This window comes from Podarcis liolepis (genome assembly GCF_965112155.1).
Source record: "Podarcis liolepis genome assembly, chromosome: 3".
Taxonomy (NCBI): domain Eukaryota; kingdom Metazoa; phylum Chordata; class Lepidosauria; order Squamata; family Lacertidae; genus Podarcis; species Podarcis liolepis.
Window position 1 is genome coordinate 121,443,928 of NC_139557.1, and position 21,076 is coordinate 121,465,003.

General features: G+C 49.5%; 1 protein-coding gene across 6 annotated transcripts in view; it reads right to left on the minus strand.

Moving 5' to 3' along the window:
* NCOA1 (nuclear receptor coactivator 1) overlaps nt 1-21,076 on the minus strand; it is a 296,235-nt gene that overhangs the window by 3,355 nt on the left and 271,804 nt on the right. For 4 of the 6 annotated variants that reach the window (XM_083494093.1, XM_083494094.1, XM_083494095.1 and 1 more), the window contains 8 exons: nt 19,927-20,053; nt 14,395-14,563; nt 12,615-12,935; nt 11,346-11,447; nt 7,735-8,140; nt 5,510-5,684; nt 5,110-5,293; nt 1,656-1,742 (listed from right to left, as the gene is read on the minus strand). In XM_083494093.1, the coding sequence (XP_083350219.1) occupies nt 1,656-1,742; nt 5,110-5,293; nt 5,510-5,684; nt 7,735-8,140; nt 11,346-11,447; nt 12,615-12,935; nt 14,395-14,563; nt 19,927-20,053 (1,571 nt within the window). Of the gene's footprint in view, nt 1-373; nt 456-1,655; nt 1,743-5,109; nt 5,294-5,509; nt 5,685-7,734; nt 8,141-11,345; nt 11,448-12,614; nt 12,936-14,394; nt 14,564-19,926; nt 20,054-21,076 lie in introns of all 6 variants that reach the window. The other 2 variants (XR_014523525.1, XM_083494096.1) reach the window with 1 other exon arrangement.

Here is a 21,076-nt window from a genome sequence, read left to right on the forward strand (position 1 = left end):
TGCCTCTCTTAAGGATTGACCATGAGTCAAATTCAGCCTTTTCCCCTCCCAAAGGTTAGCCACCTGTGATCGAGAGCCATTGCTGCCCTTAAAATTCCAGTAAATGCCCTCCGTGTTTCTGAACGGATTGCAAGTAGATTGTCTGACTGCGGGCCGCAGGAAACAGAGGGCACTTGGGTGAATCTCCAAGGAAGTCAGATCTACTGCTATTTCACGTTGGTTGAATTGGTTCTGCTATCACCCTGTGACTGCAGAACCCCTAAATGGGATCCAAACCGGCTCCTAGGGGACAGACTGACTAACCACGGTTTCCAGTGGGCAAGCAAGCTCAGTAAACCCTTGTTTGAAGCTAGCAGGATGGCGAAGCTCTTACCTGATAGCTTTACCATTCATTTGTACGGTTTTTAAGCCACAGTAGAACTCTGAAAAGCCTCTTCAATGTGAAAAAAGCACTCCTGAGAAATGTCAATTGGGCGAAGCAAATAAACGAAGGAAAACATTTTTAGCATTGAGAGTGTCAGCTTGCCCAAAGCGGGGGTGGGGGATGGAGAACTTGCGGCCCTCTGTATGTTATTAGATTCAAACTCCCATCAGCCCCAGCAGGCCCGCTTTCAAAGAGGCCGTACCATTTAATGCACCAAGAGGAGGAGACCCAGCTGATTAATTGCATCTTAATTTCGTATGCAGCTTTCAGCCCCACATGTGAGAAGCAGCCCAACTAGATTTCCTAGATCCAATTCAATCTGGTTTCTGGCCTGGATTGGGGGCTGAAATCACCCTGATTGCTCTCATGGATGATCTACCCTAAATGGCGAAGAAGGGTCTGTGTGACTTTTCTCAGCAGCTTTTAATACCATCCTTCTGAACCAGTTCTGAACCATGAGGTGGGGCCACTGCCCTTAACTGGTTCTGTTCCAACCTGAGAGTTGGCGGTGACACTACAGAGTTTCCCCAAGGCTCTATTTTGTCCTCCATACTGCTTTAACATCTACATGGAACTGCTGGCCAGGGTGCAAAATTTGCTGGACACAAAAGTGCTTAAATCCTCCCCCCAACACCTACCAGCCTGCCCCCGCCTCCATGTTAAATATGGTTTTCCCTCTCCTGCTTAACCATCACTGGGCAGCTTGATCCTGAACCTACTAACTCAAGAAGGAATTTCTGTTCTCCTGCGGCAAGTGCTGAAGGAATCATAGAATTGGAAGGGAGGGTCATCTAAGTCCAGATTCCTGAAATTCAGGAATCTTTTGCCCAGCACAGGACTCAAACCCACAACCCTGAGGTTATGAGTCTCATGCTCTCCCATCCTGAGTTCCTCACACACTGCTGGGGCCCTGCCATGGGGGTTTTCATGTGCCATCTCTGTTGCTGCGAGGATCTGTGTGGGCCTGAATGTGCAGGATTCACTGGCAAAAAAACCCTCATGCAGACCTGCCAAAGAGAAAGGAAGGTGGCTGCCTTTGGTCAAATTTCAAGCAGGGCAGTCTCCAGAGTAAGTGGGCGTTTCTGACCCCAAGGACCCAATTTGCTCGTAAGCCAAAGCCCTGACGTCGTTCTGGACTGCTCTCCACGTTTTCAGAGGAAGTCCAAGGCAACCGAGGCTGCCGTTGCAGACTTCCCCGAGGCAGTACTGGGCTTAGGAGAGTTTTACTGACCTGTGCGCCATCTGCTTCTGTTTTCAAAAGGTCAGAAGAGAGCTGGTTGCAGTACAGACCTGCGGGTCTGAGAGCCTGGTCGTTTACCTGGGAGAGGAGGGGGGAAAATAAAAATAAACCAGGAATTCAGAAATGGTTTGGAAGCAGCGTTTCATCCCAGTGTCTCTCCGGCAAATCTGGTCTCTCACCACCGGAAAAGGGAGACCAACGAACAACCAAGCACAATGGAAATGCTTGATGCAGCCCAAACTCACTAACTCTGCAGCTAGCCACTGATCTTCACACACACACAAAATGAGAATCCGTCGGGCATACCTAGGACCAGACTTAAAGTGGCTGTTAGTCGCTCCATCCTCAACTGAATGGGGAGAAGCACAAAGAACCACATTTGTTGGCCCGGATCCATCCAGTCCAGGGTCCCCTTTTCCTTGGGGGCCAACCAGAGGCCTCCAGAAAGCTCTGAAGCAACAGCACTCCCTTCCTGATCGCCCCTGAACACAGACAGATTTGTCTAATCCCCTTTAAAAACCATCTTTGGGGGCTTCCAGACAGATGGACAGAGGGCTCCCTGTGCTACATAGCTACTGCTCCTCCGCTGTAAGTTACAAGCAGAATTGCAATGGACTTTCCATAGGTGCGGACGTTATTTCTGTGTATATTCCACTGTGTTCTACCCAAAAGAGAGCTGTGTGGTCAGAGCTTCCTTCCTTCCTTTCTCTCTTTCTCTCTTTCTCTCTCTCTCTCTCCTTCCTTCCTTCCTTCCTTCCTTCCTTCCTTCCTTCCTTCCTTCCTTTCCTTTCCTTTCCTTTCCTTTCCTTTCCTTTTTTCCTTTTTCTGTTCTTTCTTTCTGTCTCCTTTAAAACCAGCTCATTTATTTAAGTGCCATCAAGTTCTTGCCTATGTGCATATTGTGTTAATTCCACGCAGGGTGAGGAGATGGGGACTGTCGCTGCAAACAGAGAAACTAAGGAGGAGGAGAATTTCTTCCAGGGCAGGGAAAAGGGAAAGAACTTGAAGGGGGGGCGCCCACTCAATCTTCCTTCTCTGCCTGCTTTAGCAGAGTAAGCCAGCGGCAATCAGCTTCTAGGGTCTCAGAAGTTGTCACTGCTGAGAGGTGCTGAGAGTTTCCAGGCTCTTGGTTCCCGCAGAAAGTGTAGTATCGCTCAGAGATGTCAATTTCTATAGTGTTTTTCAGACAAGCCTTTCAAGCACCCTCTTGCTAGTCATGTTACTGCTAATCTCTGTTCATGCGCTGAATGGGGACCCTCGTCACGTGCGTGAGCATCTTGGCCAATGGAGATTCACACTTCAAGCTCGATAAAAATAACATCTGCTTTGAAACTTCATGTGTGATTCCCATTGCGTAAAACGTGGTTTCCCCTCTACCAGCTGCGTATCAAAGTAGCTTAAGTTAGAAGACAAAAGAATTTCCAGTGAATTTCAACAAGCCTTGGAGCTCAATGGAATACCTGGGCAGGAGTCCTGGGGCCGGTGGGACACTTAAAAACAGCAGAGTGGGCAGGAAAGAGCAGACTTTTAAAACCGACTCAGTGCCCCGTTTTACACTCTTAAAAGTTGCTTAGAGACTCTTTACGTAGCAAGCGACCGCTAAACTGAATTAGCAATATTATTACAGTGGTGCCTCGCAAGACGAAATGAATTCGTTCCGCAAGTTTTTTCTTCTTGCCAGTTTTTCGTCTTGCGAAGCACGGTTTCCCATAGGAATGCATTGAAAATCAATCAATGCGTTCCTATGGAGACCGTCCGGGGACAGAGGGGAAACGCCGCGCGCCTTCCCCTCTGTCCCCGGACCTGTTTTAAAGCAAGGGAAGGGGCAGCGGGGAGAATCGATTCTCCCCGTTGCCGCCCCTTGGTTCAAAAGGGGTCCGGGGACAGAGGGGAAGGCGTGCGGTGCTTCCCCTCTGTCCCCGGAGATTGCGGGGCTGACAACGAGGAGAAACGATCTTCTCCCCGCCGCCCCTTGCTTCAAAAGAGGTCCGGGGTGCGGGGGCAAGCTTCGTTTTGCGAAGCAAGCCCATAGGGAAATTCGTCTTGCGAAGCAACTCGAAAACGAAAAAACCTTTCGTCTTGCGAGTTTTTCGTCTTGCGGGGCACCACTGTATTTAATAATAATATTTAATAATTTATTTTAATATTTTATTTAATAATATAATAAAAAAAATTATTTAATAATATAATATTAAATAATAGGATTGCAGAATTGTAAAGTTGGAAGGGGTCCCCCAACGATCATCTAGTCCAACCCTCTGGGTGCAGGAATCACAGCTAGAGAATTCCTGGCAGATGGCATTCCGGCCTGTTCAGAAACCTCCAAGGAAGGAGAGTCTGGGTCCTCCCTTCTGCAGCAGCAGAGAACAAGCTTGCGCCATCTTCTGTGTGACAGCCCCTCAAGGCTCTCATTTCACCAGGCTATCATATTTGGAGACGGGAAGCAATTGGGCAGAGAGGACTGTCCACCACTTCCTCCTCCTGCTGCTGCTGCCCTCTGCTGGTGGGAAGGAGAAGTGGCCAATGGCAGAAGTGCTTAGCACCCCTTCCTTGCCAGTTGTTTTCTTGACCTCAACCCCACTGACAGGGATCCAGGGTCTACCACCAAGCCACTGTCTGGTTACGGTTGCTGCTTTCAGTGGCTTTCGCTGATCTTGCCACCACCATTATGAATTATTATTTAATTGAATGTATATACTGTCCTAAGGGACAGCGGGTGATGCTGTGGTCTAAACCACTGAGTCTAGGGCTTGCCGATCGGAAGGTCAGCGGTTCGAATTCCCGCGACGGGGTGAGCTCCCGTTGCTCGGTCCCTGCTCCTGCCAACCTAGCAGTTTGAAAGCACGTCAAAGTGCAAGTAGATATACAGGTACCGCTCCGGCGGGAAGGAAAATGGCGTTTCCATGCGCTGCTCTGGTTCTCCAGAAGCGGCTTAGTCATGCTGGCCACATGACCCGGAAAAACTGCCTGTGGACAAACGCTGGCTCCCTCGGCCAGTAAAGCAAGATGAGCGCCGCAACCTCAGAGTTGTTCACGAATGGACTTAACTGTCAGGGATCCTCTACTCTATACAGTGGTACCTCAGGTTAAGTACTTAATTCGTTCCAGAGGTCTGTTCTTAACCTGAAACTGTTCTTAACCTGAAGCACCACTTTAGCTAATGGGGCCTCCCGCTGCTGCCGGAGCACGATTTCTGTTCTCATCCTGAAGCAAAGTTCTTAACCTGAGGTACTATTTCTGGAGTCAGTAACCTGAAGCATATGTAACCTGAGGTACCACTGTATAGCGCCTTATACCCAGAGGTTTCAGGGTGGTTCACAGAGTAAAATCAAAGTATAAAACTGCAAAATAAAAATAAAAACAGTCCAATAAACCGCCCCCCCCCCACAGGCCTCCCGGCCTGCCCTCTCTCTCTGCGTATGGAGAGTCAGCTGCTTGCACTGACCTGCTCGGAGCACAGCTGGTTCATGCCTTGCACCTGCAGCTGGCTCATGGGCATCTGCCCAGCCATTGGGTTCATATTCTGGACGTTGGCGTTCCCGCCGGCCATGGAGACAGTGATGCTCATGTTGTTGTACATTCCCTGCTGGGCTGGCGGAGGCTGGGTCTGCCCAGCTTGGCCAAAGACACTGCAGACCGAAGAAGAACAGAGAGAGAGAGAGAGAGAGAGAGAGGAGAGAGAGGTTGTTACGCACAGAGGACAGAGCAACTCGCCAGATTTTCAGGGGTGCCAATTTTGTGTGTGCCCCTTGCCCCCCCAAAAGCTTCCCTGCGTCCCGGAACTTTTAAAACGTAGACGTTAAGCCTATGGAGGCGTACACTCTGCACCCTCGGGCCTGGCTTACTTGTTACTCCCCATGGGTCCTTGCTGCCAGGTCTTCATATCGGGCGACTGGTACCCAGGCGTTGGCGGAGCCGACTGGAGCATGGGGCTCTGAGAAGGAGGGATCTGCGGCGACATCAAGGGGCTGCTGGGGCTGAGCGACGGGGCAAATGCCGCCTCCCCTTGCTGGTTCATTCCTGGGACGAGAAGAGAACGACAATCCTCAGGGTGAACCTACATGAACCCCGGAGGACCCAGAACGCCATCTGTCTAGAGATCCCTACAACAGACCTTCCTCCCAATACCCTGCTGTCTGTGCCAGCTGTTAAGGAAGGGAGAGATGCGAGAGGCCGGGAAATCCACCTCCACGTCCCTACCTGGCGCCTGCGGACCTCGAAGCCTGCATTTCGTTCAGCTGGAAATATTAATTTATGTTCTTGCCATTTTGCTCATTTACCTTATGACAGAATTGCTGGGTTGCTAATGGGTCCTGTTTATATGACTCCTCACAATTTTAGTGTACTATTTCTGCACCCCACCCTGTTTATTTTTACTACCATGTTTTTCACTCTATAAGTCACACTTTTCCCCTCCTAAAAAGTAAGGGGAAATGTGTGTGCATCTTATGGAGCGAATGCAGGCTGCGCAGCTATCCCAGAAGCCAGAACAGCAAGAGGGATTGCTGCTTCTGGGATTCAGAATTTTTTTTCTCTTGTTTTCCTCCTCTAAAAACTAAGTGCGTCTTATGGTCTGGTGCGTCTTATAGAGCGAAAAATATGGTACTTTGTTCACTGCTCTTGGATTGAAAACACTGAATGAAAAGCAAGCTATAAAGACTGTAAGCAAGCAAATAAGATGCCGTCTAAGCTGCCAGGCAGTTGCAAGACTTTATCTCCAGGGAGAAAGACTGGGAATCCTGCAAAATCTGAGCTGGGATTCAGACACAGGGTAGTTCCAGCGACCCCCAATTTCCTGGCTGACCTGGCAGGTGGCCAGAGAGGCCTTGGCCATCGGTAGATGTCATGGATGAGTTTGTGTCAGGGCTTATCTTGAAGGCAGGGGAGCCTAGAAAGCAAAAGGCTAACTGCTTACAAGCATCTGAAGAGAATGCTTGTTTCTGCCACATCCACACCACGCCTTAGAATCACATGACTTCCCCCAAAGAATCATGGGAACTGTAGCTCACAGAGCTACAGTTAGCTACAATTGTGAGCTACAATTGTGAGCTACAATTGTAGCTCACAGAGCTACAATTCCTAGCTCCCTCAAGAAACTACACTTCCCACGATTCTTTGGTGCTTCAAATGTCTGGGGTAGATGTGACTAGTTGAAAGGCAAATCCATTTTCACACACTGCCTAGCAGCCCTGGTGACCTTGAGGCTCATAATTTCATTAAACTGGAAATACAAATTTAAGTTGTTGTGATTCTGCTTGTTCACCTTCTGTTAGAATTGCTTCGTTGTTTATCGGCCCCGTTCATGCAACTTTTGTAATATTTCCGCATTGTCTTCCCTCTGTTTCTTTTTATTACTTTGTTTTCTGCTCTAGGATTGAAGACACTCCATGAAGAGTGCACTACAAAGACTACAAAGAAATAAGTGCACTACAAAGACTACAAAGAAATAAAGGGCTGCCGGCCCATTCCTTTTTGCCTTACTCTCATCTCACACCAAACAGGCATTGCGGGATTTTTGAAGCACAGAAAACCTTGCAAAAGTGTGGAAGAAGGTCCAGGGTTATAAAGACTAGGACTAGCCGCCCGAGAAACAGTTTCTATCCAAATGCGATTTTGGTTTTAAACGCGGTGTAAGGAGTCTCTATGGGAGTATATTGTATTTAAAAATGGGGTATCAGAGTTTTTAGGGTGCTAACCAGGCTGGGATAGCAGGCTTGTTGGTTTTTGGATGTCTTATGTAGATTTTTCAATTTCGTTGTTCTGTATGGGACAATGACAATAAAGAGTATCGTATCATATTTGATTAGACAAAGCAGGGAGGAGCACACAAGGCCCTCTTAAACCTTTCCAGCCTTCTGAATTCTCTGCCTGCAGCCGGAAGCGGAACAGTCCATAAGGAGAGATGCAAACCCTCATTTTCTGCCCAGAAGTTGGAGAGGAAAAAGTAGCCAGACTACCATTAGCTTTGGCAAAGCCCTTGCCTCACTTCTCTCTCTCTCTCTTTTTCTCTGAGTAAGGCACAATGGAGCAGAATCCCACCCCCCTTAAGCAAGCCCAGCCCGGGACGCACCTGATCCCGAATACTGGAAGATGTTCTGCTGCATCTGAGGGTTCATGCCAGGGCCGAACTGCCCTCCTCCGACTCCTGCCATCATCCCCCGGTTCACCATGCTGTTGCGACCGGCCAGCGCCGCCTCGGGGTTGGACGCCAGCTGCGAGAAAGGGCTGGTGGAGGTAGGGGGGTTTCCTGGGCTCGTACCGTAGTTGGGGGGGAAGGGGAACTGCTGCGGGGGAGCCTGGGGGAGGCGCCCGGCCCCCAGCGGCATGGGGACCCCGGCCGAGGGGGGGAGGTTGCCCGCGAAGCTTTGCTGCTGCCTCATCAGCATGGCTCGTTGCTGCATCAGCTGCCTCTGGCGGTGCTGCTGGCTGTACAGTTCCCTCTGGCGCTGGGCCAACATCTGAGCATTCAGGGGTGGCTGAGGAGGACAAGGAGGAAGAGCACAAAGAGGTTAGGGGGCGAGGAAGGTGGCACGGAGAGAGACAAGCAAACAGAGGGGTTTTTAAAAATGAGAACAAAACAAAATTACCCCCCCCTCCAACGTACAGTCATACCTCGGATTGGAGTAGCTTCGGGATGAATATTTTTGGGTTGCGCTCCATGGCGACCCGGAAGTAACGGAGTGTGTTAATTCCGGGTTTCGCCACTCGCGCATGTGCAGACGCTCAAAATGATGTCACGCGCATGAATGGAAGCACCGAATCGCGACCCGCGCACGTGCAGACGCGGTTTGCATTAGCTTCTGGATGCGAACGGGGCTCCGGAATGGATCCCGTTCGCATCCAGAGGTATCACTGTACAAACTAATACTAGAATGGTATGCAGAGTAATAATAATAATCAGTAATAATACACTGGGGCGAGAGATTTTGGGTATAACATGCAACTTACAGCATGGGAGAAGTTATGGAAAGAATATAAAATCCCTACCAGAGAAGAATGGCAGATCAAGTTGATGGACTATGTTGAAATGGCAAAAATGACGGGAAGAATCAGAAATCAGGCAGACCAAAACTTTAATAAGGAATGGGGGAAATTTTATAATTTATCTTAAAAACCATTGTAAACAGTTAAAACTGTTAGCAGGGCTAGAATAACACTTGTAGTTTAATGGTGAATTTTGGACATAATGGAGATGTAAAAGATTTGGATTATTATAAAAGATGCAGGAGGAAATGACTAACAATAGGACCCACAAAGGGGAGGAGGGAAGTCCAGGAGATTCTTCGGAATCTTGTTTCTACATTGTATGTTGGATATGTGACTGTAAAACTTTGATTTGAAACACAAATAAACAAACATAGATAGATGATAGATAAATGTTACATAGATAGTCAGACAGACAGGTAAAGGTAAAGGTAAAAGTAAAGGGACCCCTGACCATTAGGTCCAGTCGTGGCTGACTCTGGGGTTGCGGCGCTCATCTCGCTTTATTGGCTGAGGGAGCTGGCATATAGCTTCCGGGTCATGTGTCCAGCATGACTAAGCCGCTTCTGGCGAACCAGAGCAGCGCATGGAAACACCGTTTACCTTCCCACCAGAGCGGTACCTATTTATCTACTTGCACTTTGAGGTGCTTTCAAACTCCTAGGTTGGCAGGAGCAGGGACTGAGCAACGGGAGCTCACCCCGTCGCGGGGATTCGAACCGCCAACCTTCTGATCGGCAAGTCCCAGGCTCTGTGGTTTAACCCACAGCGCCACCCGCGTCCCTGTATGTTGGATACGTGACTGTAAAAATTTGAAATGCAAATAAACAAACATAGACAGACAGACAGACAGACAGACAGACAGATAGATAGATGGTAGATAGATATAGCGCAAAGGAGCCTGGAAGTGCAGACACTTGGGGGGAAAACGCAACCAAAGAGTGGAAAGATCACGCAGTTCTGCCCTGTGTCCTCCACAAACCTTCCCAAGCTCAGTAAGGACTTAAGAAGAGCCTTCTGGGCCAGGCCACTGGCCCACCCATAGCAGCACCCTGTTCTCACATAGGCCCATGATGGGAAAAACCCACAAGCGGGGCCTGAGCACAAGGACACGCTCCCTCCCTGCCGCTTGCCCATCACACGACAGGATCTGCCAGGGCAGAGGCAAAGCCGGCAGCCCCAGAGGGCCCAGATGTTCTTAAAAGATGCAGAAGTCAGTTTGGAGCAACACCGTTGCAACCTTAAGGTCTCTTCCTCGTTCAGCTGTGGTGTGGAGCAGCCGTGAGCAAATATTCCTGCTCTCCATTGTTGTTGTTGTGCTTGGTGCAGCTGCTAGCTTGGGGGGGGGGGAAGTGTGGAGATATACCAGCTGCCTCTCCTGCTCCTACCAGCGGCTTGCTTGCCTCGAAGAACAGCTGCTGCTTGTCTCTAGGATGATGTATACTCGTTCCTTTACAATCCTATGCCTTATAGCCCACAAGCTTATCCCTTCCCCCAACAGCTTGGAAACTCAACCCAACTCCTTTCCGTTTCCTCTTGCCCAGCTCAATGAGACTCTCCACATTTTGCAAGCAAGAACTGGCTAAGAATGTCGCAAGAGCCCTTGGGGTGGTTTAAAAGAGGACTGGAGAATTTCATGGGGGGCAGCAGTGCTTCTGAATGCTGGTTGCTGGAAACCAAAGGCAGGGGAAATGTCCTTGTTCCCTTTGGCCTGATCCAGCAGGCTGTTCCTATGTTCTTATCACCTTTCCTAGCACCTGCAGAATATTCCTCTCTCAGGAACAACCAAAACTCCAAACATGGGAGCAGGTATTTATGGAATTCACTGATGCTTCCGGTCTGATGTCTGAAAACATGTGCTGTTTTCACTGCTGGTGCTACACTTAGTCGATATATCCAGAGTTGACCACTCTGAACCAAGCCAAGCTGTTTTTAAAATTATCTATTGGAGTATCCCTCCATCAAGTGAACTGATTCAAGAGGGGTGGTCGCTGGCTGAAGAAGCGATCACTGAGCATAATGCCATTGGCGGTCGTTCTTATGCAGAAGTCACAAAACCTTAGAGAAACCTGGTTGCTGATTTGGCTACTGGGCCAAGTTCTAGGTGCTACTATCAGTATACAAAGCCCTTAACAACCTGGGGCCGGTTTACCTATGAGATCACCTTACCCTAATTGTGCCCACTTGATCGCTCTGAATAGTCGAACTGGTCCTGTTGCAAGTGCCACGTAACACCCGTTCCCCATTTGTAAGAACTCAATCTTCAAGAGTGGCAGAACCTACACCTTGGAACTCCCTGCCTCTTGATATCAGGCAGTTGCCTCCACTGTATTCCTTTTGGTGCCGGATAAAAACATTTCTGTTCAGGCAAGCTTACCCAGATGTCTAGAAGGACGATGTGAGTCATAATCTGCTTTTAATCTTATTTTAACTTTTCAAATGTTTTAATTTTTATGAAATAAATAAATTGTGCATTGCTTTGAAACAATTTGTTGGGTCTCTGGACCGTAATAAAGAATGATGATGATGAAATAAATTACTAGAATAAACAAAGAAGGCAGAAAGCAAAGCCCACCCTATTCCAGATTAAACAGTGTGTGTGTGTGTAGTTCCAACCCCACCACTGGTTGGTGCCAAGCTCTACAAATACGGGACCTCAGCTGTGCTGGCCCCAATGACCACAAAGGAATCGCTTACCTGTGGCGCCATCTGCTGCTGCATTCCTGTCCTCATGCCGATGCCGCCTGCAGAGTTCACTGCAAACTGGTTCAGGATAGCCTGCCGATTTTGGTGTATCAGCTACAGAGAAGGCAAGAAGGGAGACCTCAGGGCGTGACAGGCTGCCGTTTGGGCACAGCTGCCCTTCGGCAAACAACATTTGCTCCCTCCACATCTATTGCTCTGGTGTTCTGGACCCAGGAATGGCCACCAGGAGGGTTGTTTGCATGTTAAGAGAAAGCCCAGTGACGAAAGCAGCTGTGCAAGATAAGGAAGGGAGAGGTGCAACCGTGCCTGGACCAAATCTTCCAGGGAGCCTTTGGCAGCTGGACAGAGCGCGTTTCAGTGGTCCCTCCAGCTACTTCCCCCAAATGGCCCTGAGGTCCTTAAAATACAGTACAATTGAACCTTGTGTGCATTTAAATAGCACGGTTTCAACCATACGCAACTGAAGGCAGGCTGGCTGAAATTGTGCAAATTTGACAACAACAACAACAAACAATAAATGCAAGCAATGTGGAGAACTTGAAATCTCTTTCTGTGCTGTGTCCGCTTGGGGGTTTCCTGGTGGGGAAAGAGCTTTTAAACTTCCTGGCTTGCTTGGGGCGGGGGGAAGGCATGTGCGTGAGCGTGCTCTGGTGGGACCTCACGCAAGCACCCCTAGGCTTCTGGGTTTCCCCAGCCACTCTGGGCGGCTCCCAACAGAATTTTAATAATAATAATAATAATAATAATAATAATAATAATAATAATAATAAGTGATCAAACATTAAAAACTTCCCTAAACAGGGCTGCCTTCAGATGTCTTCTAAATGTCAGATAGTTGTTCATTGCCTTGACATCTGAAGGGAGGGCGTTCCACAGGACGGGTGCCACCACTGAGAAGGCCCTCTGCCTGGTTCCCTGTAACCTTGCTTCTCGCAGGGAGGGAACCACCAGAAGGCCCTCGGAGCTGGACCTGAGTGTCCGGGCAGAACGATGGGGGTGGAGACTCTCACTGGGGCATGATCTCTCCCCTTTCCCTTCTAGCCACAGGGAGGTTCCAAGGAGTTTAGTTCCATGTGACTTTTGTGTACGACCGGAACCCTTGGAACCGAACCCCCGTGCGAGATGCAACCGTGCTGTGATCATTGGTGCCCTTCAGCGACACGGAGGCCTACCAGACAAGCAGGGCGTGGCTCCAGCCGGCCCCGAAGGCCACGGGGCTCTGGCAAGCAAAGGGACCGGCCGCACTGGGTGGGAGCTCACCTGCTGCTGCCCCTGGAGCCGCTGCTGCAGCTGCAGTCGCAACTGGTTGGGGGCTGTCGGAGGCCTGCTGAGCACCTGCCGCTGCTGCATCCCCATGTTGGTGGGGTAGGCCCCACGGGGCGGCGGCACCTGGACCGGCATCGACCCAAAGGACTGCTTCTGCCGGACCATGCCGGGGAAAGGGCCGGGGAGGTTGGTGGTGGGGGAAGCGGAGGGGTAAGCTTGTGGGTACATGCCCGGCTTCTGGTCCATCATGAGAGGCGGCGGCGGCGTGGCTTGCTGGGGCTGGAACCTCTCCGTCAGCGCTTCCAGGCCGCCTCCCTGCTCACAGAGAATGAAACAAAAGCGTGAGGCCACCGTGAGTCCCGACATGGTTCCAAACATATGCAGCACTTTCTGCGACTTTAAGGGCTGCTTCTCTGTTGCCCGGCTGCAAACCCAGGCGAGTCACCGGCAAAGTGGAAACTTTGGCCAGGGAGCGGCAGCCCCTCTCAACTCTGCAGGGCAGAAGTGTTCGCAAAACTGTTCACTCAGAACACTTTTAGGTGCATGCGCAAAACACCTAGGTGTAATTTTTATTTATTTTTAAAAGTAGCGTACGAAGTGGCTTTCAATTGCTTACGACTAGAAGAAATAATCCACTGACAGGTTTCCCCTGGCAGGAGAGGTTTGGATTGTGGCTGACGTCTGGCAACTGAACAACAAAGGGAGGAAAATGGCTGAAGCGTCCGAATATGGAAAAATAAACTGCAGGGGTGGTGGTGGGGCAATTCAGTGCCCCTTTTCACACATGCTTCTTTTATTGTTGAGGTGAGACCCTCCCCTCTCACACACACCCCTCCTAGGCATGTCACACTTTATTGGGAATGTGTTCTGCATCTAGTAAAAGCTCTGAAACCCTGAAAGGTGTGTTCTGATGGGGACAGGGAGAGATCTTCCACTGCGCCTGGACGTCCTCAACATTCACTGTTTTCCACTCCTCCTCTTTTAAGGCAGTTTTGCATCAGGACTAAGTCCCTAGCCTTTATTGGTGGGCACAGCCTCAAACTGTGATGCTGAATGGGTATGTTGTAATAAAACCAACCAGAAGCTGACGCACTAGATGAAAGCATCAAATAACACCTGTAGAGTTTCCATCCTTGTAGAATCTTACTTGTGGAATCAGCATCTCAGAGTTTAAGGGCTTATACATACTTAGATGTCCTTCACTTTAAAGCTCTGTGCCAAAGTATCTCCTCTCCCCCCCCCCCTTTTCTTTTTTGTTCCAGAGCTTTCCCAATGCAAACTTGCTCTTTAAAGCTCAATCGGAGCAAACAGTCATCTGTGGAAAACCCAAATTGTCATTTGCTCCGATTGAGCACTAAAGAGCAAGTGTGCACTGGGAAAGCTCAGGGCAAAGAAAACACACAACAACAACAACAACAACAACAACAACAACAACAACAACAATGCACAGAGCTTTTTAGCATGGACCTCTGCTTGGAAAGAGTGGGGCAACAGTTAAGTGTGGATATGCCCTAAATCATTGGGACAAAGAAGGGAAGAGTGGATACCTTTAGGAACGCCTCTGTAACAGAGGGGCTATGGTGCATTGGGAGAGTCTTTTGACTCCAGCTTTTACAGGGTAAGGGGCACATGGGCTACTCCTGTTCTTTGCTACTTTTCAAGCAAGCGCTCCACCCCCACCCCCTGGGCAGGAACTCCGGGTGCTGGAGCGCCTTCTGGAGGAGCAAACAGGAGCAGGCCTTGGGGCTCTGACACCTAAGAGGCAGCTTGCTACCTGGACCAGTTTGTCGATGCCAAGCGCTCGGTCCAGCTCTGCCAGCTCGTTCTCGTCTTTGCCGCTCAGGAAGGACACCAGCTGCTCGAGAAGAGCCTTCTCGTCGTTTCGCCCCTCCGGGGTGGTGGGAGGGCACAGGAGCTCATCGAGCTGAGAAGCGATGCAATGGCTGTAGGGGTGCAAACGAGGAAGGTGACGCAATCGAAAGGCACTCGGTTGTCTATAAGAAAAACCCGTTTACTTTGATATGGGCCCATCTGCTAATGCAGATGGTTGCAAGGGGGAAACCATTTGTGCGCTCTTGTGTATAAAGTTAGTTTGCGGTTTCCAAAAATCTGGGGGCAACTTTCACCCCCTCCCACCTCCGCAAAGACCAATGACCCCTATCCACCAATGTCTGTGTAGTATTACGATGAACGCAATGCAAACTAAGGTTGGGCTGGAGGATCCACCTGCCTGGCTCTGAGGTTGGTATCCGTTAGAAGCCAGCCAAATGTCTCTGGCAGCTCACAAGCGAGGCATGAAGACAGTGGGCTCGCCCCCAGCATCACTTAAGCAGAGGGGCATCTCCTCCTCCATGAATCTGCCCCATCCTTCTTTAAAGTCATCTTGGCTGTTCTGTCCTCTGAGGGGAGCCAACGAGGATGACCTTGTTCCAGCACAGTGGTGCCTCGCAAGACGAAAATAATTCGTTCCGCCAGTTTTTTCGTCTTGTGGTTTTTTTCGTCTTGCGAAGCACGGTGTCGGAAAAGTTTTGGAAAAGCTTCAAAAATCACCAAAGTCTTCAAAAACCTCAAAAAAGGCTACCACACCGCGTGCTATGAGTTGCTCCTCGAAGTCAAGTCGCAACTGTATTAACGGTTTTAAGAAAAAGGAAACAAACTTGCAAGGCGTTTCCGTCTTGCGAAGCAAGCCCACAGGGAAAATCGTCTTGCGAAGCAGCTCAAAAAACCAAAAACCCTTTCGTTTTGCGAGTTTTCTGTCTTGCGAGGCATTCGTCTTGCGAGGTACCACTGTATAGGCTAGTTTGTTAGACTAGAACTGGGAACTTTTCTATCCATGTTATGTTTCCTGCAATGAACGACTTTGCTATTACCTACAAGCATCTCTGTGGGTGTGCTTGTGTGCGCGATTGCAACAGGGATAAGTCTGCTCTCTAACCAAGATTCAACCCCTTAATGTTGCCTTACTCTGCATACTAAAACGGTTTGGACAGGTAATTGGAACCCAATACTTGGACAAACTTGAACTCTGGTCCCCAAGAGACTGGTCTAGTACTCTAACCACTACACCAGCGGTTCTCAACCTGTGGGTCCCCAGATGTTGTTGGACTACAACTCCCATCATCCCTGAGCTCTGGCCTTGCTAGCTAGGGATGATGGGAGTTGTAGTCCAACAACACCTGGGGACCCGCAGGTTGAGAACTGCTGCACTACACTGGACTGACTGCTTCCTGAGTCCATGCTGCCAGCCCCTGGGCATTGCCCCCCTTGCAGTTTACATCCTCCATGAAGTGCCCAGCTGGTTCTAGGTGTCACGATAAGAACAACAGCTTCTAAGAACTGGGGACAGGCTTGGGGGAAAAGAGCTAGAAGGAAGCAGAACCCTACCCCTCACTCTCTCGCTCGTGCCCCCACTCCCTCCCTGCGATCTATTTCCAATCTCAGAGTTGTGTGGGCGTGTAATAATCCTGATGATGGGGCTAACTGAAGTCAAAGGGGTGGCTGGGCCTGACATCATCAGGAGCAAGGACATCATGCTCACTGGAAAGAGTCAGGAAGCCAGAGGTCGCTCCCGCCATGTCAGAACTTCCTGAGGAGTCAGCAAGTCTACACAGTTTGCTCCAGATGAGCACCACATGTAAATCACAGGGTGGGGATATCCAGCCTAGCCCCTCAGTTGCCAATGCACATGGTTGATGGCACGAGAAGAAAGAATAGGGAAGACAGGGATAGAGCAGCAGAAACTTAGACTTGGTCCATAACAAGGCATCGCTTCCGCCTTCTCCCCCGCTACAGTTCCACAGCTAAAATTCTGCACCAAGATGCACTGATCCTGTTCTATAGGACTGCCTGTCTGCAAAGTGTGCAGCAAACGGCACAGGGATCTCCCACCAAGGAGATTCAGGGGCTGCAAATGGTGGGGCACAAAAACCAAGCCCAGTGATTGGTTCAGATAGAAAAAGACAACAACCATCGAACCTGGGCTCGTGGCTGAGCTTACACTCAACATGGAACCAGTGGCGGTTCTGGCCTTTTAACAGCGTTGTACCTGCATGAGGTGCATGCTTTCTGTATTCACACTTTGAATTTTTAAAATATACACTTGAATAAGAAGTTTGATGGAAACCAGCTCTAAAGAAGGAGCAGGAAATGTATAACCAGGTTGAACGGAAAGGGTGAAGTCCAGAGGGTGGAAACGCAAGAACAGGCCTTTTCTGTGGTGGCCCCCCTTTGCGAAACGCTCTCCCCAGCGAGGTTTGCCTAGCGCCTTCATTATGTATTTGTAGGTGCCAGGCGAAAACGTTCCTCTTCCACCAGGCCTTTGGCTGATTCATATTCTACAGCCTTTTAAAATGTGTCTGTGGGAAGGGGGGATAATCGTTCTGCTGTTTTGCTTATTTACTTGTTTTTATCCTGTATTTTATTCTGTGAATTGCCCTGAGAGCTTATGATGAAGAGCTGTATATAAATCTAAAAAAAAGAAAAGAAAAAGAAATGCTAAGGGTGAGGAAAAAAACCTCTTGCATTTCCAGCATCTGAAGTAGGAGCAAGGCCAGGTTATTATTCATGCGGATGGATGCAAGCTGGTGGATGGTCTGGAACACAAAAAAAGGAGACCTAGACTGTTCTCTTCAGTCTGAATTTGTACACACAACGGCGTGACGGCTGCTTGAGAGGCAAGCTCTTCCAAAGAGCAGCTCGGCACATGGCTCCAGCATGTGTTGTGGAGGTGTAGAGAAAACTGACAGATTTGCACACTGATTATTTGGCCAGAAGGCTCCATAAACCAGCTTCTGCCGTGGGTGCATTGATGCTTGTTTGTGTGAATCAGAACCTAAATTTTCATGCGAAAGTCCCCTGGTGGTTCAGGATCCTATGTTTTTTCCCCAGATTCCCAGAGAGGACGTCTGGTGAGATGTGCAAGAAAAGCTGAGCTAGAAGCACAGAGAGTCACACGCATGGCCTCAGGGCAGTGCCGTGGAAATGCCAGTGTGTTGTGGGAGTGCAGAACGTGCCACCTGAGCTCTTTTCAGCTTTCCCTGGGGGGTAAAAGGGTGGGAAAGCACATTTCAAGTTCTTATAGGCGCTTATAGTCGTTTAGTCGTGTCCGACTCTTCGTGACCCCCTGGACCAGAGCACGCCAGGCACTCCTGTCTTCCACTGCCTCCCGCAGTTTGGTCAGACTCATGCTGGTAACTGGGCTATTCAGACAGGTTTATGCGTTGATATTTTATGACCCACTCTATCCTATGGGATGCGGGTGGAGCTGTGGGTTAAACTAGAGAGCCTAGGACTTGCCGATCAGAAGGTCGGCGGTTCAAATCCCCACGACGGGGTGAGCTCCCTTTGCTCGGTCCCTGCTTCTGCCAACCTAGCAGTTCGAAAGCACCTCAAAGTGCAAGTAGATAAATAGGTACCACTCTGGCGGGAAGGTAAACGGCGTTTCCGTGCGCTGCTCTGGTTCACCAGAAGCGGCTTAGTCATGCTGGCCACATGACCCGGAAGCTGTACGCCGACTCCTTCGGCCAGTAAAGGGAGATGAGCGCCGCAACCCCAGAGTTGGTTACGACTGGACCTAATGGTCAGGGGTCCCTTTACCTTTTATCCTATGGGATCAGGGTGAAGGACACATCCTAAACAACCCTGTCCTAGAGGAGTCCCCCACCAAGGCAGTGGAAGCTACTGAAGTAAAAGAGACCACCAAACAGTAAGGAAATTAAACACTGCACTTTACAAAAGAAAGGGAAGTCAACTATGGAGAAAACAGTTTCATCCCCCCCCCTCACATTTCCTCGCCTCGGTTAACAATCCCGCATAACACAGAATAACCAGCTTGCTCCCTCCCCTAAGCCAAAGTCTAGGGGGGAAATATAGAGGGGAAAACCCCACAAAAGACTTCCTACGGCTGCTGCATCTGGTACTCAGAACGCCCTGTTGTGGGGGCTCCTTGCAGGTGATCTTCAGAGAAGAAGGAAGGGAGCAGTTGTTGTCGTCGCCCCCCCGCCTCCGTCCCCCCAGCCCAGTCCCGCTCGGCATAGATCTTGCAGCAAGCCCCAATCACAGCCCTCTGGGGAAAGCTTGGCTAAGAACAACGGGGATTGTAATGAACTCTGTGCATTCAGCTCCATCTCAGCTTCAAGGCGGCTCGCCAAGAGCAAAACCGGGGCGGCGGGCCAGGAACCTGAAACTGGATCCTTTCCCGCTCAAGAGCGCTAATGGACTGGGGCTCCCTCCTGGTTGCCCCCGAGCTCTTCTCTGCTCCAAAACAGTTTTATGTTCCTTGTTAAGGGGACGGGAGAGGGAGGAGGAGATTTCTGTCCTGAAAACCCTGCCTTCTCAAGACAGCATGTAGTTTGCTCCCTGCTCCAATCCCCCTTTCCCATTGCAGTGAGAAAAATGGTTGTTTCCATATCCAAGGACAAGGACCGTGGCAGAGGGTGTTGTGTGTTGGCATGGTCAGTAGCTGCAAGCTGAGAAGGAAGTTGTGTGCCGTCTCTCAATTCAAGCAGAATATTAACTTACAGAAGCAATAGCTTTGGGGCTAAGAAATGCTGTGGCTTAGCTGTTTTGTCCATGCTTGGGCTGGTGGTTTATCTCCCCCCAGGCAAACTTATAAATGGGAAGTCAAGATGGCCAGATAGAGATTATATATCCTAGTTTGTGTGGGGAGAGACAGGCCGCCAGACCAGGTCTGGACGCAGCGGCACTAAGGGTTTGCCCACATTTCCGCTTGCCTGCCCTATGCCTAGAAAAGCAAGAATTTGAGCGGTTTCCCTCTTGCCCTGCGTCCTTTCCTAGGGCTAAATCGGAGCAAACATCTATCTGGAGAAAACCTGAAATGCCGTTTGCTCCAACTGAGTGCTAAAAAGTGCTTTCCCCCAGGGGGATGTGTGAGGAAGCCTTCAGCCAGACCAGGGCTGAGCTCCAGTTAGCACTGCAGCAGCAAGACTGTGGAAGGAGCACAAATCTTTCTCCCAGTTTCTGGCCCAGATCTGAATCTGTTTTTATATTTATAGCTTTTTTATATATATAAAAAAATCATGTTTATAATATGCAATTGTTTCTAGCTGCTTTTATATATGATACTTTTAATGTGTGCCATTATACTGGAAATGGTTTCAAGATGCCTCGTGAGAAGCGATTAACAGATGAAACGAAATGAAAAACTCCTAGGGATATTGCGCATGGACATTTGCCTCCAAAGCTGGTCCCAGGATGGCCAGCTGCATGTTGACACCTGACCATAAACCCTGCCTGGAATCGCCAACAAGCAACAGGAGGATGGCGGCGGGGAAGCCCCTATACTTACTCGTCCGGTTTGCTCATAGGTCCCCGATTAATGGAGGTCATGGGGTTGTCCGCCCACGGGATCTGCTCCCCGATTGTTGGCTGACCGAACTGATGATCTGTGACTCCCAGTTCCAGCTCAGGCAATCCTGCAGGGAGGAAGGAGGGAGGAGAGAAGAGAAGTTAAATGGCAGGATCCCACCCTGTCCCGCTCGGAAACTTCAGCTGGTGCAGAATTCAGCGGCCAGGTTGCTCACCGGAGCAAGATGGTTTGAGCATATTCCACCGATCCTGGTCCAACTGCACTGGCTACCGATTAGTTTCTGGGCCCGATTCAAAGTGCTGGTTTTGACCTGTAAAGCCTTAAACTGCTCAGGACCGCAAAGAGAACAACAACTACCAGACTTTTAGAAGACATCTGAAGGCAGCCCTGTTTAGGGAAGCTTTTAATGTTTGATGCATTACTGTATTTTAATATTTTGTTGGAAGCCGCCCAGAGTGGCTGGGGAAGCCCAGCTAGATGGGTGGGGTATACATAATAAATTATCATCATCATCATCATCATCATCATCATCATCATCATATGCCTCAAGGACCGCCTCTTCCCATATGAACCTACCCGGACCCTGAGATCATCTTCTGATGCCCTCCTTCATGAGCCTCTTCCACGAGAGGTCAGGAGGGTGGCAACACGAGAGCGGGGCCTTCTCTGCGGTGGCTCCCCGTCTGTGGAATGCCCTCCCCAAGGAAGTCCACCCGGCGCCTTCACTATACACCTTTAGGCACCAGGCAAAAACGTTCCTTTTCAACCAGGCCTTTGCCTGACTTGATCTGCATCCTATGCCCTTTTGATTTGATTTGATGTATTTGATATTCTATGTGAACCGCCCTGAGATCTTCGGGTATAGGGCGGTGTAGAAATCAATCAATCAAATAAATAAATAAATAAATAAATAAGATGATGATGATGATGATGATGGCTGACCGAGTAGCTGGGGAAACTCAGCCAGATGGGCAGGATATAAATAATAAATAATAAACAATAAACTATTGTTATTGTTATTGTTATTGTTATTGAAATGACAAAACCAGGAAAGTGTGTGTGTGTGTGTGTGTGTGTGTGTGAGAGAGAGAGAGAGAGAAATGAGAAATCTGTGAGCAAGACTTATATT